The 18704-nt window shown below is 44.2% G+C and overlaps 1 protein-coding gene across 6 annotated transcripts in view; it reads left to right on the top strand.

The window, feature by feature from the left end:
• Window positions 1-18704, top strand: part of LPP (LIM domain containing preferred translocation partner in lipoma) — a 444094-nt gene that overhangs the window by 336738 nt on the left and 88652 nt on the right. For all 6 annotated transcript variants that reach the window (XM_048863294.2, XM_048863299.2, XM_048863293.2 and 3 more), the window contains one exon: window positions 1630-1753. In XM_048863294.2, coding sequence (XP_048719251.1) covers window positions 1630-1753 — 124 coding nt within the window. The remainder of the gene's footprint in view (window positions 1-1629; window positions 1754-18704) is intronic.

Below are 18704 nucleotides of genomic sequence, written 5' to 3'. Positions count from 1 at the left end.
GCCAGTGTAGTGTCATAGTATACTAAAGAATGGGACATATTTGTAATGGAAAAATTGATACACCTGATTTGAACAGAAGAGGGATCAAACTTATAAATTTGGCTTCCTTTTTTTTTTTTTTTTTTTTAAAGACTGAGAACAGTCATCAGTGGTAAAACCAAAAGATCAGTGATGCTTTTCTGAGTTCTTATGTCTCTCAGATTTGGAGTATAGCATCTCAGAAGAATGAGGCTGATGGAGATGTTATCACAGAACACAATTCTAAGAACTCCTCCACCTGACTGATGTCAAGTACAGAATTTCCCGCTTTCTTGAAAAGAAAGAGTTGGTGTGTTTAGACAGGTCAGTGGGGGTGCTGTTGTACTTGGTTGACAACAAGTGGTTCGAAAGATTCATCGGGTCAGTTGTATGATTTTTTGCAGTCTCTGTAAGTTAAATGTTTATCACCAGGGTGTCCAATATGTTGTTCTCCAGCGATGTAACCCATTGATCCACATGTAAATGAGTATAAGGTATAGGAAACGGCATGTGTGTGAGATAGCCTGTGCTGATATTTGCCTCTAGAGTAATGATCCTAAGGTATGGATCTGAAATGAAATCCTAGATGAAAGCAGCAATTAACCAAATAAGCCACCCTGACTTTAACCATACTTTATTCCATAAACAAGTTCATTCTTGCATACAGGTTATTCAAGAAAATTGTATAAGCCTGGAAATCTTATCTCAGCATCTTTTAATTCTGTAATGACCCTTGTACTGAATTACACACACCGTACTTAACTGCTTCTGAGATCCTCCCAGGGTACATTGATGCACTAGAATACTTCCCTGTTTCTCAAGATGTCTCCATATTTCTGTTGTTTTCTTAAGACAACTCACTGGAAAACATAGCAGATACTGCACACCAGCTCTTAACACATGAAGGCCAAGAGGTCTCATTTCTAAGCACACATTAAAATGTTTGCATCGCTAGATCTAAAATCTGTGAGCCAAATTCTGGTGCTCTTCATATGAATGGCAAAACTTCCTTTGATCAGGACTTGGCTCTGTGGAAGCCATACTAAAGAGAAAATATATCTAGTCCTTGGAGACTAGCTCTCCTAGTCTGTCCCTTCCACCAAATGCAAGACTGTTCCCTCTGGCATCTTCTCTGAGTCTGTGTCCAGTCTAGTTTTAAGTGGTTCAAGCCAACGGGCCTTCCACCACTTCCCTAGGAAGACAATTCTAAAACCTCCGACACCTTTCTTATTAGGAAATGTTTATATTTGATTATCCTTAGCATAATTCCTTCTTTCTTTCTTATTTCAAGTCTGTCCAAAGGTCTGCTAGGCTGTCTAATTACTGGGTACATACATCCCTTCTAGTAATACTTACTCATCTCATTCTGATGGAAATTGTTTAGCGTTTTAAGCCATCTATTTTCATTTCATTAAATAGGATGTTCATTTGTCCAAACCCACTGGGTCCCAGGAGAAGAAAAATAAGACCCACAAGTGAGCTTGAAAGCCAAACAGCCAATAGAGTGAATTTTCTTTACCTTTCTGTCTTACATCGGGCATGTGCAGCGTTGGTGGACACTTTAATGCTGATTTGAAACTTCACGAGCAGCATGTGTCTTCCCTTCTGCAGAGTGGGTACCCTGCCTCTGGCTCGGCATCAGACGCTCCTTTGTTCAGACCCGAGGATGAGCTGGAACATCTGACCAAGAAGATGCTGTACGACATGGAGAATCCACCCTCTGATGACTACTTCGGTAAGTGCCGCGTCACATTGAATAAATCTACCCAGGGCCTTTTGATCTATTTACCACGCTCTGTGACGGGGAGACTTGACAGCCGCACTGCTAATGCAGTGGCATTAGTAATGATGGATTCGTTTGGTAAGCTTGGGCATGTAGTGTAATTGTTCATAGGGATCCCTCTGTAGTTTCAACATAAATCTGATGCTCTATAACTGTATTTTTAAACTCTCACCAGTGATTAAGTTCAATGTTTCAGTGCCTGGTTTTTTCTGACACCATCAGTCTGCAACCTCTCTAGCTATTGGGTCAAATTCAGCCTTGGTGTAAGTTGGTGCAATACCAGAGGGCCTGATTCTGATTTCACTTGCATTGGTGTAAGCAAGAGCAATTCCACTTGGCCCAATGGACTTCAGTGGAAATATACCAAGGTTAATTATAGCTTCTTATAACCATTGTTCCTTTTTTGAGCAGGGGGTTGGACTAGATGACCTCCTGAGGTCCCTTCCAACCCTGATGTTCTATGATTCTATGAACCATGTCATCTTGTTTGTCTGAAAGAGGCGAGCCACTGATTCCCTTTTTAAAGGTATTTAATTGTGGTATCTCATGCCTCTGTATAAAATACAAGTTAGTGTGAGCTTTGGATTATGTGGTGAAGTCAAGCAACTCAGTCATTCTTGAGATTTCCCACTATCTGCACTTCAATTTCTCATAAACTTGGCGGATAGATCTGTCAGGGAAACCCAGTGGTATGAAATGGAGCTTGAGTTTTGCTTGGCACTTATAGTTGTGAAGCTGAAATATTTATGTCTTGCAGGCTAATGCTGCATCACTAGATGACTTGACTCCTTTCACAGTATGATTTTTGACAGAGAGGGCTGTATGGCTCAGGGGAATGGGATATAAAACCCTTCAACTTTAGGTCATTGGTAAGACCATTGATTGGAAACAGCTGCCATTTGCCACCCAGTGGCTGTTTAGTTTACATGAAATTAAATGAGTGAACTGGTTCTAGCACCCAGTGTAGGTGCCCAAATCACCAAACCAGTCAGAAATTGCTAGCCATGTTATCCTCAGCAATAAGGTCAAAGATTGAATGGCCATGGAGCAAGCTAGGAAACCAGCAACCTGCAAAAACCCAAGTCTTAGCTCAGGCAGATGACATACAAGCTGGGCACTGAACAATCTACGGATCACACTTAATTCTCAGGTTGCCGGGATGGACTAGTGCATCCAACCTGAGGCCTCCAGTCTCAGTTTTCTTTTAAACATTATTTACTAGCAGGAGAGAGGTGATTGGCATGTGCCCTGTTGTTTTGTAGAATTCCTCCTCATTTCTGCTCAGCCTCTTGAGCGCCATACAGCACTTTGGGGAAACTATCCAGAGCTAATTGTGCATCTATCAAAAAAAGTAGGGAAGGGGGCGGGGAACCCAGCCTAGAACAGAACCACAGGGGATGATAAAACCAAATACCCAGACAGTCCTTGAATAAGTCACTTTAAAAAAAACTTCCAAACTTGCATCCAGGTTGAGCTACGCTTTCACGTACAAAAGAGGCATTCTGACATGGCAGTGCAGGGAGAGAGCTCACTCTGCTGCAGCTTGTGCTGTATCCATTCTGTGGATAAATACGGAAAGCCACCCTCCCGGGCTATCAATCCAGCACCTTTCACCAGCATTAAACCCACTTGGAAAAAAATTAAGGATGAAAGCGGGGGGGAAGCGTTTGGACTTCGCATGGTTAACTGTCTGAACCAACCTTTCTGCCTTTGTAGCCAGGCTGCATTTATTTAGTATAGTACCATGGACCATACAAGCTAAAGATTCATATGGCACATTGATCAAATAATCAGAAAAAAGGACAAGTGGGCAGAGACATTGACTCTGATTTGCATTAAATATCTTCTGCCTGAGGTCTAAATGCCATGGTAATTGTAGCATACCAGATAGCTGTCAACTAATCACTTTATTAGTTTGAATTAAGAAAACTGGATCTCAGCATATTAAAAGTTGGTTAAGAGCAGATAGGTTTTGAACTGAGGAATCCAATTAACCTTGCTGGAAAGCTTCAGGGCGTTATATTAAGTCATGAAAATGATTTGTCCAAATAATTACATTTGAACTGTCATACTGGAGAAAGGTCATTTTACTTGGTCCGTCAGCACTCAGGGTCGTCTCTTTAACAGCTCTCCTCCTGCTAGTCAGTTTCTCTTTTCACATCTCTGGTTTCAATCAGGTCATTTGGTTTCCGGATGCTATGTCGGCACAGCTGATGTTCCTAGAAAAGGAAGTGGAATAGGGATCAGTAAAGTTCTGTCTGCTCTTAGCTCTGGAAGTATCGGCTAAACCCCCTACAAGGCTAGAGGATGAGTTCAGAGGCAGGGCTGCCTGCAGCTCCATCAGCTCTGTTTTCACCAATACACATCGTTGTAGCTTCGCTTGATGGAAATTACTGTAGACAATTTCACACACAAGAGAATAGCTTTAGCCAATAAACATTGTAAAAGAAATCACCCAAGCACATACAATTGAAGGCAAGGGATAGTTCACATGCATTTCTTGAGAGGCAAGAACGAGGAACAGCAACAGTTAGACAGGAGAAGCAAGATAATGATTTGTCATCTATCATATATCTCGTCTCCTATCAGCTTGTGATATAATCACGGAGATACCCTCAGGGTTCTCGTTGGCTAAAGATATATCCTCATCCTGAGCAATAAAGACCAAATTCTCATATGGAAATTGTCACGATATAAATGCTATCACGCCTGCACAATGTTGGATATTCTTCTATCTTCCGTATGATTCATTATTAATTATCTGTATTACCTTAGTGCCTAGGAGCCCTAGTCATGGACACAGAACAAAAGCAGAGTCCCTCATATGGTCCCATTACCATAATATCTGAGTGTCTCACAATCTCGAATGTATATGTTCTCTCAACACCACTGTGAGGAAGGACAGGGCCGATTTCCCCATCCATACAATGGGGGGCGGGGTCCTGCGGCACAGAGTGGCTAAATGACTTTCCCAAGGTCACACTGGAAGTCTGTGGCAGAGCAGGGACTTAAAGCTGGATCTTCCAAGTCCTACACTGATGCCTTAATCATTTGTTCAGCTATTGATCTCTAATAAATTGCCTTTTATTATATTCCTTTACATTAAGAAGGATCTCCAAGTATTGTATGGACTGTTCATGTAGAGATCCTTTACACTCATTCACCTCTGAAACGTTGCCCTCCCTTTAGTGGCATCTGGTATATTCCTGCAAGTGGATGGTTTGATTTGGTGGAGGGTAAACTCCTCATGTTGAAGCTAGAGGGGAAATTGCAGCTAAGTTGGTACTTGGCCAGCACATGTGGCTTAACGCCCCATCTCCTGCCAAAAGTCTCATGGGGCCTTTAATGGCTACAAGTGATGCGGACCTCAGCTTTATGTCTCATCTAATGAAGGCACTTCCAGCAACACAACAGCCTGCGTCACCACGCGGGCAATGATGATTAAGATAGAAAAAGTGCCATCAGGACCCCTGTCCACTGACTCACTGTTGGTCCCTCAACTCCTGTTGTTGGGACCAGCTAGCTCCAACTCTTGTGAGCAACAGAGGACTCACAGGTCATGCACAGCTGGCTTGCAACAAAGTGTCCTGACTGGCCAGAGTAACCAACAGAACCAGCACTTTATTCCCCCGGCTGCTCAGTGTTTACACCCTCAAGTGGGATCACTCCTGTTCCCAGCCTCCCTCCAGTCCTGCTCTGGCTCTGTTCCTGCTTTACTCTGGCCCTGCTCAGTTCCTGATTCCAGTTCCAACCCTTGGCTCTGACTCCTGGTTCCTGACCCTGGCTCTGACCACTATGTATTGCCACCCGCTGCAGGCCCGGCTGCCCACTGCTCTGACCACTAGCCCCAGCCGCCCTGACTGTGTTTGTGTGAAAGTATGAAAGAAAATAAAGGAAGGTCAGATTTTGGTCCAGCTGACTTGTCCGCTGCTCCCCCTTTACATTCTGCTGGTGCCTTTTGGCAAGCAGCTGCTGGATACAAGAGGCCAGTCATTTTTTACAATGCTTATTTTGAGCTTGTTTTAACTGCAGACTATTTGAGGAGTCAAAGCCCGCTGCCATTTGTCTCGTTAAAACAAGGAGAGGTGATGTGACCGAGCAGCCCCTCAGGATAAGGCATCTTGGTAGGGAAAGTGCAGTCGCAGAGGGCTGCGGGTGGTGTTTGCCGTGCTTCTTGCAGCAGACCCGAAATAACCATCTGGAGTGTGTTTGCAAGCGAGGGGGCAGTTTGTTCAGTCCTGTGCAGACAAAGCTGCCTTTTCCAAGGAGCTCGCAGTTATCCCCCGGTGTGCGGGAGAGGTGCATACGGGGCTGTTGGTTTCCTCAGAGAGAGCTTTGGAAGGGATTTTATTAAAGAAGTTTCTTCTTCTGTCTTTCCAGAGGTCTGGTCCTCCTCTCATCAGTGAAACCCCATTGATGTGGGGAAATTACTTCAGATTTACTCCTTTTTAAATGAAAGGAGAGCTGCCGCCATGAGCATGCAAATCATCTCACTGCCCTTCCCCATGGCACTTCATCTGCACATGCTGTTTATTCCTTTCTTGGCTGTTGCAATCCTCCGATTGTAGCTATATAGATTATTGTTGTTATGGCATCTTGCAGGGTGTGGCTCATGGTAACAAGGGAGCACTGGGCTCACTACAGACCTGCCCACCTGCTGCACAGATAACCCAGGAAGGCCACTGGTTGTCTTCAGTCGCAGCTCACCAGTGCAAGAAAGGGCACAATTTTTGTCTTGAGTTTTTCTGAGGCACAGCCACTTGGTTTACAGACTAGCACGGCTGCAGACAAGCGGTCTGAAACAAAATTACCACCTTAAATTCCAACCCCAGAATTGTGATTGTGGGTGATAAAATCCCATCTGAACAGCATGCCTTTTTGTTTTTAGCCCCCTGGTTAAGTCTGAATCTCTGGCCGTCAGCAAAATCTTATTTTCACTTGTAAATGGAGCTGATCTGATAATGAAGTCACTTAAAAGAGAATAAGTGCAGAGCACCAGGCTATCATTTTTACAGAGAACTTTCCTGACTACCCCGTGCTGTAACGCAAAGGTGGATTGCAGATCATGAGTTGAAGTGATTTTTGTCTTGACTCTGAATAAATGAAAGACTATGGTTTTCTGGTGTCTGCTAGGAAGAATGAAATCTATGGTGAAATATCAGAGAATGTTACTGTGATGCGTTTGATCACAGAAACCCTCTTCGGACTGTTACCTGGTGTGCTGAGACTACCTCTGAGCCCATTTTCTCTGGGCCTCCAGAAGTCTGCCTTGTTGAACCAGACACGCCAGCCTGCTGCAACACAGACCCAGGGTCTGAACCACGCTCCCCAAAGCTGCAGACTTAACTAAAAACAGCTTAAGAAGTGCTCCTGTCTCCAGCACCCAGACACCCAGCTCCCAATGGGATTCAAACCCCAAATGAATCCGTTTTACTCTGTATAAAGCTTATTCAGGGTAAACTCATAAATTGTCCACCCTCTGTAACACTGATTGATAGATATGCACAGCTGTTTGCTCCCCCAGGTATTAATTACTTACTCTGGGTTAATTAATAAGCAAAAGTGATCTTATTAAGTATAAAAAGTAGGATTTAAGTGGTTCCAAGTAATAACAGACAGAACAAATTTCAGAGTAGCAGCCGTATTAGTCTGTATTCGCAAAAAGAAAAGGAGGACTTGTGGCACCTTAGAGACTAACCAATTTATTTGAGCATAAGCTTTCGTGAGCCTCAGCTCACTTCATCGGATGCAGTGATGAAGTGAGCTGTAGCTCACGAAAGCTCATGCTCAAATAAATTGGTTAGTCTCTAAGGTGCCACAAGTCCTCCTTTTCTTTAGACAGAACAAAGTAAGTTATCAAGCAAAATAAAACAAAACACGGAAGTCTAAGCCTAATACATGAAGAAACTGATTCCCAATAAAATCTCACCCTCAGAGATGTTCCAATAAGCTTCTTTCACAGACTAGACTCCTTTCGAGTCTGTGCCCAATCCTTTCCCCTGGTACAGTTCTTGTTACAGTTCAGGTGGTAGCTAGGGGATTTCTCATGTCTGCAGCCTCCTTTGTTCTGTTCCACCCCCTTATATAGCTTTGGCACAAGGTGGGAATCTTTTGTCTCTGAGTCCCCACCCCTCCTTCTAAATGGAAGAGCACGAGGTTTAAGATGGATTCCAGTACCACATGACATGGTCACATATCCTGTGAGACCCCAAGCCTTCATTCTTCCTGGCCTGACTCACGGGAAGGCTTGCAAGTAAACAGAACCATTTACAACCAATTGTCCTAGTTGATGGGAGCCACCAAGACTCCAAACCGCCCTTAATGGCCCACACTTTGCATAATTACAGTAGGACCTCTCAGAGTTATATTTCATATTTCTAGTTTCAGATACAAGAATGATACATTTATACAAATAGGATGACCACACTCAGTAGATTATAAACTTTGTAATGATATCTTGCAAGAGACCTTTTGTGTGAAGCATATTCCAGTTACATTATATTCACACTCATTACCATATTTTCATAAAATCATATGGAGTGCAACATCACAGTTACAGCAACCTGCAGTGACCTCCCTACTGTGTATTTAAAGATCAACATATTCATTTAAAAACTTCCTACACTGGGATGATGATTGATTATTGATGCAGTGGTGTGATGTTATCTGATTAAAATATGACCATATAGATCATTGTGGCAACACTGTTATATATTTGCAACAAATCTTGTATAAAATGTGGCCTGTAAGATGTCATGGAAAGGTTATGATTTGCTGGTTAGGATTATGCTATCTGTATGCATGTATCATTTTTGTATTTGAAGTTATGAGTATTGGCTCTTTACCTAGATTTCAAATGTTTGCTCCTGGGGTAACATCAGTTAGCTAGCACATCTTGGAGGAACTATTCAAATTAAATGGCTCATCAAGAAACATTTAACTGACAGTGGACCATGGGAGATGCCCATCTACACTGAATGGACTGTCCTGCAAAGGTTCTGTCTGGGGTATGGGTCATGATTTCCTGCTGTGACTAAGGAAAATTATGCATGGACATGTGACTTGTCCATGTGATTCCAAACCCCATCTTGTCACCTGTGATTTTTCCACTAGCTGTGCTGAGGGCTTTGTTCGAAACAATGAGTTTCCTTCCACATGGCAGAAGCTATAAAAGGCCCTGGAAACACCTCCATTTTGCCTCTCTCCTGCACCAGTCTCTGGACTATGGATTTATACTAATGGGAGCATTCTAACCAAGGGACTGAGGTCCTTCCAATGATTTGGAAGCAGCCAGAGACTTGACTTAAGCCAGAAGTTTATTCCATCACTGCTACAAGCCTAAACCAAGAACTTTGCAATTACTGTATATATTTGATTCCTTTAACCAATTTTAACTCTCACCTAACTTTCTTTCTTTTTTATAAATAAACCTTTAGATTTTAGACACTAAGGGATTGGCATCAGCATGATTATTGGATCAGATCTGAGTTGTATATTGACCTGGGTGTGTGGCTGGTCCTTTGGGATCAAATGGATCTTTTATTTGAGGAGATTGGTTTTAAAGAACCCCACTCATCTCTAAGTTTAATGTTTTGGGGGTGATCCAAGGAGTGGAATGCCTAAGGAAACTGCTTTTATGACTTCTTGTTAGCCAGTGTGGTGAAACAGAAGTTTTACTTTTGTTACTGGTTTGGTATATCTCATGGGAGAATAACCTCCAGTTTTGGGGTGTATCCGCCCTTTTTCTCAGCAGTTTGTCCTGAATTTGGTATTCTCAGTTGTGACCCACAAAGGCACGGTGACAGGTGGTAATGGCCAAAATGTGCTAGATGCTGTGAAAACACATAGGAAGACAGTCCCTTCACTGAAGAGGCTGCAAGTTATGAAGAGAATGATTCAACCCTCAAAAACAAAACTGTCCCCCGCCCCCAAATCAATATCTCCTGGATGCAAACAAAAGCAACACTTTCTTTTTTAAAACAGTTAAATAAAAATCCATTATCAAACTTACTGGAGAGCCAGAAAATAAAATATTGGGGGACTTGCTGGCTAGAGGATTGATAATGATTAGGTGATTTGCCCAAGGTCACACAGGAAGTGTATGGCAGAGTTGAGAACCGAACAAAGAAATCCTTCGAGCCCAATGTGCTATTTTCCAGCCTTCTTCTCATTTGAAGACAAAATCAACAACATTTCACTTCCTCCGGTGTAGAATAATGCAATTGTGCTTAAGGCTCTATTGGTGTTGAAATCATAACCATATTTTGGGGTGTTAATAACATGTCTGTGAAAACAAGAAAGAGAGAAAAGTGCTCCAGGATCAAACTTAGTAATCTTAAGTGATATTAATATAATGTACCCACTAATGCTATCACACTGCAGAATTTAGATAATACACAGCTATTATAAAAACTGATAATTCACCGTAGTAATCAGTTACTTTCCAGTCTAACAACCAGCATCCCATTACAGGTAGGGGTGCGCAGTGTAGTGTGGATTGTTTCTTCTGTTTTTCATTGTTAGCATTTGTCTTTTTGTTTTTATTGGTGTTTTTGTCTTCTGCTTGTGGTTTTCTCTGGGTGTTTTGAATGTCACATTGTTTAGTGGGGGGAGGCTATTTTAGCTGAGAGTGAAATACACTAAAGAATCATTATAAACAGAACTTTCTCATTTATTGAGTGTCTTCCCCCCAGCGTTTTTCAGTCGGAAATGTACAAAAAGTGTTTTTTTAAAAAGGAATCGCTTTGACTCAGATTGTGTGAGATGAATCATAACCCACTTTCTCATCTGAGAGGCGCAAGAAAAAATTCCAGCTCTGCTCTTGGCGTCAGCATAATCAACATGGAGTGCTTGTCAGAGGCACAAAAAGGAGGGGGAGCATCAGAAGAATGAAACGAATCAAAAGTGGTAGAACTCTCTCATTTCTTCTTCTCGAGCCTGCCAGTGCATCACACTGGGGCTCGTCATGTCATCCATGGAGCACACCTGCCTGCAGTCAGTGTTTTCTTGGCTAAGACGCAAGGGTCGGGATGGGCGTTCAAAAGCCTAGCCATTGATGGTCCAAACGGGTATTCAAATCATGAAACCCCACTTCGACACATCTGTAGGTTTCTGAATGCTGCCCATCAGTCAAGAACAAAAACTCCTCTTGACTTGCAAAACACGATGTACCTTATCAACCATCTTGACTGCGAGAGCGCCTTATTGATTGGAGCGTGTATGGCAAACATGAGACCCTGTGATCTGCCAGCTTTCCAGTCCAGTAAAGGAAAACAGAAGACAAACTTCAACTAGTAATAAGACTGAGGTGGCTGTGAATTTAAATCGTGAAATCAAGTCTGATTCATTATGGATATCCTTAATTTACGAATGTGCTTGCTCGTATTAGAATTTTTTTTTTCATTTGTGTCTCTCCTAAGCTCCAGGCACATACAAATGTTACAGCCAGTAATTACTGCTCTACTTACATGGGCCAATGATCTTAATGTTTCATGGGGAGGGTTCATTGAGAGTCCAGAAGGGCATTCCACCCACCCCAAGCATAGCACTGCACAATTAGGTACATGATAGAGGCATGCTTATAGGCATTCCGGGAATAAGGAAGGAAACCTTCCACCCAACTCTGCACTGTGCATTAATGTACAGTAGAGATGATAGATGTAAGTGTGTGGGAGGAGGGTTGAATCATCTTCTGCAGCATCATATATTGGTCACTGCTAGAGGTAGGCTACTGAACTTGGTGGACTAATGGTCTCAAATGCTCTAGGCTTAATTCACTTGGCAATTAAACCATTTTCTTTCCTGGACCCAATAATGGCATTAGCACATCCCTACAATGCACCTAGTTGTGAAACTGGAGCTTCCATTTGCTTATTTTTATGAATCAAGCCCTGTGCTCCATTCATCCAGTAACCGGTACTATAACACAATTTCCCCCACAAATGCTGGTTCCAGACACTACCTTGAGAGGTTAAGAACTTGCTCTGTAGCAAGCACATGTTCTGATTCTGATTACACATGAGTGAACAGACAGAATAAATGATTTGTAGCTGTTTATGTGAGGGCAGTTTTTGAGGACCGGAGATGGTTTCTTGTTTTTTTTTTAATCGTTTTGCATTATATTTTTGGCTTTAAAAACCCGCTGTTTGCTGAAACGTCAGTATTTCCTCCTCATCTGCATGCCCTGCAAGGGTAATTCATTCTAGCTGCTGCCCCCTAAATGCCATGTTCAGAGGAAGCCTGCTTCCTTCACCTTGATGTGCTCTAATGAATGAGTGGGAGTGAGCCACAGTACCAATGGGCCTCCCCTTTCTGCATGTGGTGATTGTTTCCAAAAATCAGCTTTTACCTTTGCCATGGCTCAATGGTGAGCTGGGTTCTGATGCAGCCCGTACAACCCACCTGAAGGTCTGGTTGGTCAAACTAAGTCCTCTTTCCAGTATCTCTCTCCTTATGGGAGGCACAGAGTGACTGCTGGGTTTGATACTTGCTAAGAGATTTCCTTCCTCCCCGTACTCTGTCACAACAGTTGAGATCAGCTGACACCCTCTGCCTCTCACTCCCTTTTTGATAGTCCCTTGCAAATCCTTACTAGATCTGAACCATCTTCAGTGGTGCTGACTCTCCAGGGCTGTTGGGGGCGGGGGAATGAGTTAACAGCGTCTGCAATGGGAGCCAAGTTAGGGCAAAGCTTGGCTCTTTTGCAAATCCCATCCCATGTCTTTATGGTTATAGCTTGTAGACCCCTGGGCTTGATCAAAACATCAGTCACCAAGTGCTATGTGCGTCTGTAATTCCCCAGTGACTGCTCATTCAGTAACACCCCTACTGGCACCAAACCAGTCATAACCTCTTCCTCTATGCACATTGTATTTCTAAATATAGAGTTGTTTTTTATGTTCAGAAATATTGTCTAGTTTCTTTGCATAGAATAGAATAAAATAAAAAGGAAGATAAAATCTAACATGTACATTCTGGATATGCAACGCTTGATGCACCCTGTACATAATATCCCTCATTTGGAGGGGTGGGGACAATCATCATGGATACATAAGGAAGTAACACAGGAGGAAGAATAGCTGTTTGCCATTCTGTTCAGTGTGAGCAGAGGATGGCCACTTCATTTTTATGACAAATTGCTTGCCCCCGGTGGCTATGAGGTATCCAGAAATGGATTGTGGATTCTCAGGCCTTGTCTACACAGGAAAGTTTCACCAGTTTAACATATGACGTGATTGTTAAACTGATTTAGTTAAACTGGTGCAAGAGGCTGTGTGGACTTATGATGATGATTTAAATGATTTAATTGGGGATTGGTCCTGCTTTGAGCAGGGGGTTGGACTAGATGGCCTCCTGAGGTCCCTTCCAACCCTGATATTCTATGATTCTATGACTTTCTTATTTCACTTTAAACCAGGCTTAGGTTAAATTGATTAGGAACTGGATAACTGTCCACACAGGTTTGTACTGGATTAAAAAGTGATTTAAGTTAAACCAATGCAATTTCTGCATATCCATAAGGCCTCAGTCCTGTTCCTAATATCACAAAGTCCCTCCCCCAGTGAACAGTAACTCAGTGTGGCTTTGTCCCCCTCTAGTGGCTAGGTCACAAATAGAGTCTTACGGGTCTGCTATTGCCTCTGGACCTGGTCTGATAGTTCAAGCAGGAGAGGCGCTTGTGCATTGAGATCCAGAGGTCCTAGGTTTATCTCCACAGGCGTTGTTACACGGTAGTTGACACCTTTGTGGGCAGTCCCATCAGAAAAGCTATGAGCTGAATTGACAAGTAGTGACCTACGGTCCCTCGAGCTAGGGATAGAGGCGTGCTGGTGGTACAGTGTTAGGGAGCTGTGCCCTGATTCAGCCCATGCTGTCCCTGAGCTGTGGATAAACAGAGGACTTCATTCTCTAGAGCCATCAATCCAAAATCTTTTCCCAAGCAGAGCATTTGCTTTTAAAATAGAAATGGTATTTGTAGGCCAGGCTTGACAGGAGTAATTGGATGTGGGCAAGGCCTTATTTTTTGGGAGACAGGATTAGGGAGGTAAATGGATCAGCAAGCTGGAAACAGAATGTCTGTACTAGCTAAGAAGAGGGAACACCCAGGGTACCGTTGACAATGCACCAGATAACAATGGGTAAGAGGAGCCTGGAACATAAAATGAGGGGGAAGGAGTCGGTCGTGCATGGACAGTGCATGATGTACTGGGATTGGTTCCTACAAAGTGACCACACCAATCCCAAAACACGTCGTACAATGTTTAGTAAATACAATGTAATGTGTGAATGTAGGTAAAGAAAGAGGTTTACTGTGTAATTTTGGATGTGCGGTTCGGCCTATACCCACCATCTGTGCTTGAGTTGGATCAACTCAGTGTGGCTTTGTGGTATGCCAAAGAAGGGAACCTAAGTGATGAGGCTGGAGCCGAACTGAGTTCCTGAGGACCAAGTGGAAGAGATTTAGAGGGAGCCTCAACAGTATTTTGTAGGGTGCCAATTAGTCTCCAGCTCGCAACTTTCTCTCTCTCTCTCTCTACATTGCAGACACTGCTTCCACCAGGGTGGGGCAGGGTGTAGGGTGGGGGAGCGCGAGAGAGGGAATTAATGTGCCTAAGATCTGTCCAATTTTGCATAATTGCTTTTTGCACAATTGCTAGGAATGGATTAATCTTTTTATTGCTTGCCTCATTTCATGAAGCAATAGCGTGACCTTTAGGATAAGAGAGGAGGAGAGACCTACCTGCAGCCCTGCACAGAGGACAAAAGTTCAAGGTTTTTACAATCACAGCACTGAGACATAGAGTGGGGAAATGATCCTTCAGGAAACGTGAGATAATTGCCTCTGGCCCTGGACAGTTGCATGTGTCTAGAAGAATGGAAACCTACTCTGAAACCTAGATGAGGAGCATCTCACAGGCAGATGACTTGGAGCACAGCCCAGCTGGGTCATGAGCACAATCTGGGCTGCATCATCAGCTCATGTGTGTTGGTGAGTGTAGCTCCATTGATTTTGGTGAAGCTGCACCAGTTTACATCTCCTGAGCTGGTGATTTGGTCCAGTATATCTAGAATGAGCTCATTTGAGAGTCAAGATGCCATTGGCTGCCTGCGTACACTTTAGGGGTGGGTAGAAGGCAGACAGTGTGGGGGTTAGTGCTTCAAGGTAATGAATGTAATGAAATTAATGGGTAGCAGCTTTAAAACAAATAAAAGGAAGTTCTTGACTCAGCGCACAGTCAACCTGTGGAACTCCTTGCCTGAGGAGGTTGTGAAGGCTAGGACTATAACCGGGTTTAAAACAGAACTGGATAAATTCATGGAGGCTAAGTCCATTAATGGCTATTAGCCAGGATGGGTAAGGAATGGTGTCCCTAGCCTCTGTTTGTCAGAGGGTGGAGATGGATGGCAGGAGAGAGATCACTAGATCATTACCTGTTAGGCTCACTCCCTCTGGGGCACCTGGCATTGGCTGCTGTCGGTAGACAGGATACTGGGCTGGATGGACCTTTGGTCTGACCCAGTCTGGCCGTTCTTATCATAGAATCATAGAATATCAGGGTTGGAAGGGACCTCAGGAGGTCATCTAGTCCAACCCCCTGCTCAAAAGCAGGACCAATCCCCAATTAAATCATCCCAGCCAGGGCTTTGTCAAGCCTGACCTTAAAAACTTCTAAGGAAGGAGATTCCACCACCTCCCTAGGCAACGCATTCCAGTGTTTCACCACCCTCCTAGTGAAAAAGTTCTTCCTAATATCCAACCTAAACCTCCCCCACTGCAACTTGAGACCATTACTCCTTGTCCTGTCCTCTTCCACCACTGAGAATAGTCTAGAACCATCCTCTCTGGAACCACCTCTCAGGTAGTTGAAAGCAGCTATCAAATCCCCTTTCAGTCTTCTCTTCCGCAGACTAAACAATCCCAGTTCCCTCAGCCTCTCCTCATAAGTCATGTGTTCCAGACCCCTAATCATTTTTGTTGCCCTTCGCTGGACTCTCTCTAGTTTATCCACATCCTTCTTGTAGTGTGGGGCCCAAAACTGGACACAGTACTCCAGATGAGGCCTCACCAATGTCGAATAGAGGGGGACGATCACGTCCCTCGATCTGCTCGCTATGCCCCTACTTATACATCCCAAAATGCCATTGGCCTTCTTGGCAACAAGGGCACACTGCTGACTCATATCCAGCTTCTCGTCCACTGTCACCCCTAGGTCCTTTTCCGCAGAACTGCTGCTTAGCCATTCGGTCCCTAGTCTGTAGCTGTGCATTGGGTTCTTCCGTCCTAAGTGCAGGACTGTGCACTTATCCTTATTGAACCTCATCAGATTTCTTTTGGCTCAATCCTCCAATTTGTCTAGGTCCCTCTGTATCCTATCCCTGCCCTCCAGCGTATCTACCACTCCTCCCAGTTTAGTATCATCCGCAAATTTGCTGAGAGTGCAATCCACACCATCCTCCAGATCATTTATGAAGATATTGAACAAAACCGGCCCCAGGACCGACCCCTGGGGCACTCCACTTGACACCAGCTGCCAACTAGACATGGAGCCATTGATCACTACCCGTTGAGCCCGACAATCTAGCCATTGTTCTTATGTAAGACGTTTCACAGGTTTTCTTTGAGCAAATGTCCCCTGATTTTGCTTCTCTTTCGGCTAGCAATATCCCCTGATAACGGTCGGAGCCTGGCCCGCCGCTATTCGTAGGAAGAGGCTTTTGCCATATCTCAGATAGAGAAGTATCTTCCCAAACCACGGTCAGCATATGAGTCTGTTTCATCCCATCTGTGCCCTGTAGTGGAAAGAATGGTTCGGTTTTCCTTTTAAGTGGCGTTGGAGTGATGAAACCCAAACAGATGAGCCCCAGGCTCGGGTCAAGCATCACAAAGTTTGGATGCAGATCTGAAACTAACCCGAAAGCTATGAGCTGAAAGCGACTGCAACCCTCTGTTCTAGAAATTGGATTGGAGTCTTCCCAGGAACTGACTTACGTGCTGTGTTCGAGTGCTCTTGATCCATGCCAGGGCCAAAAACAGGAGGACTGTGGAAAGGAAAAATAATTTACAAATAGACAAATTTAACCAAACTGTTTTGAACCTCAAAACCCATTTGGATCATGTGAGTCATTATTTTATTTAAACCAAATTGAGTCTCACTGTGCTTCATGTTCTGTTTTGGATACAAGTTGCAACAAGCCATAACTCGTGCCTTTCTACCACACTCCTCCTCCATGTATTCTGCATAGGCCGCATGTGCTATAGGGAGACCATTTTTAAAATGCTTTGGAGAGTTATTGGTACTATTTTTCCATCTGCCTCTGCGAGTAAGAGCAGGCTCCCTTCATACCAACAATCCAGCTCTCAGAGGAGGATACAGTTTTAGCAACATCAAATAACGACCTTAAAAGAACTTTCTCTCCATAATGGTGTCATGGTTTTAAGGGATGGTGTCTCTGGCCCTTGCAGTAGTAAAACCAAGTGGTGTGTGCCCCTTTCAGAAGGGAAGAGCCTCCTCTTTGCAGTTGAACCAAAGCTCTCAGTTCTTGCACTAACTGGTAATCAGATAGTGAACCTCGAGCCTGGGTGGGAAAGAAGGAAACCGCTATCTGCTGTAAAGAAAAGTGAAGGCAGCTGTTCAGAGCTGCTCAGAAGTTTGGAGTGACAGAAGTTTGGCCCAGGGGAAATGGGTTAGTGTCAGAGTGCAGGTCAGGCACTCAAAGGTGCACAATGGATTCAGTTTAACTCCTGGGCAGTGTGAAGGCAGAAATGCATCATACACCTGGCATTGCTGCATGGATACCTGTTCAAAGGAGTCAGGTGTCCCACCGAAATTCAGTGGGGCTTGTGCATCCAACACCCTTAGACTCCTTCGACAATCCCAGGCCTGAAAGCCTTTGGTGGTTTGACAGCCCAGCAGCAAACTTCTTTTGGAGTCTCTTCTCTTTGCCACCTTCTTCCTTTCTCCCAGCTTTTGCTCCCTTGTTTTCTATTTAGCGACATTTCCTCAACTGCTCCTCCCCAGGCAGGCGTGAGGCAGGTTGGCAGACAGGAGCAATTGGCAGAGCGAGAATCTCTGACTCAAAGTTTCACGTCTCCTACTTGTTACCAGGCTTTTCCACTTCCCCACGGAACAGAGGACACAGCACACTCTGCTTCCTGCCATTTGCAAGCCCAGCAGTCTGGCAAGGTGGAAGCAGGCTGCTGAACACCAGCTGGAGTGCTGGCCGATGGAGAATGAACCATGTCCCTCAGGCTCAGCAGTGCTCCAGTGAGCAGTGTGTGATTTTGGGGGCTGGTTGTGAGTCTGGGAGAATGCTGACAGCCTTTGCCAGGAGGAGATGAAATGATTGGCTTGGGGAGGAAGGGAAAGAGCAAGGGGCGGTTTTTACGGTTTTGTTTGTACAGCACCTAGTACAACGGGTCCTGGTCCAGGACTAGGCTCCTAGGTGCTGCAGTAATGCAGATAATAATAACTCTGAATAACTTCCATTAGGTCACTTCTGGGTGAACAGTAGAAGTCCTTCTGTTCCCCACTGTGGGCTGAAAAGCTGGTATCTGTGTCAGTGCGTGTTGTGGCCAGGCTGATGTGTTCTTTTTCACCTGCCCAGTGGCTTGGTTCTCAGCTGAGCATCCACTAAGGGGCCCGGGTTTCTGTCTGAATTTGCAAAAAGAAAAGGAGTACTTGTGGCACCTTAGAGACTAACCAATTTATTAGTCTCTAAGGTGCCACACGTACTCCTTTTCTTTTTGCGAATACAGACTAACACGGCTGCTACTCTGAAACCTGTCTGAATTTGGAACTCTTGTATTTTGGGGCTCAGAGCAGCTGGGAATCGGCACCTTTTGTCACGACCGGGATGTGGACAGTCTGGCCTAAGCGAGTAGGACCAGGAGTCAGGTTTAGTG

The sequence above is a fragment of the Caretta caretta genome, chromosome 9 (genome assembly GCF_965140235.1).
Source record: "Caretta caretta isolate rCarCar2 chromosome 9, rCarCar1.hap1, whole genome shotgun sequence".
Classification (NCBI taxonomy): Eukaryota; Metazoa; Chordata; order Testudines; family Cheloniidae; genus Caretta; species Caretta caretta.
This window is presented reverse-complemented; position numbering and strand designations above follow the sequence as displayed.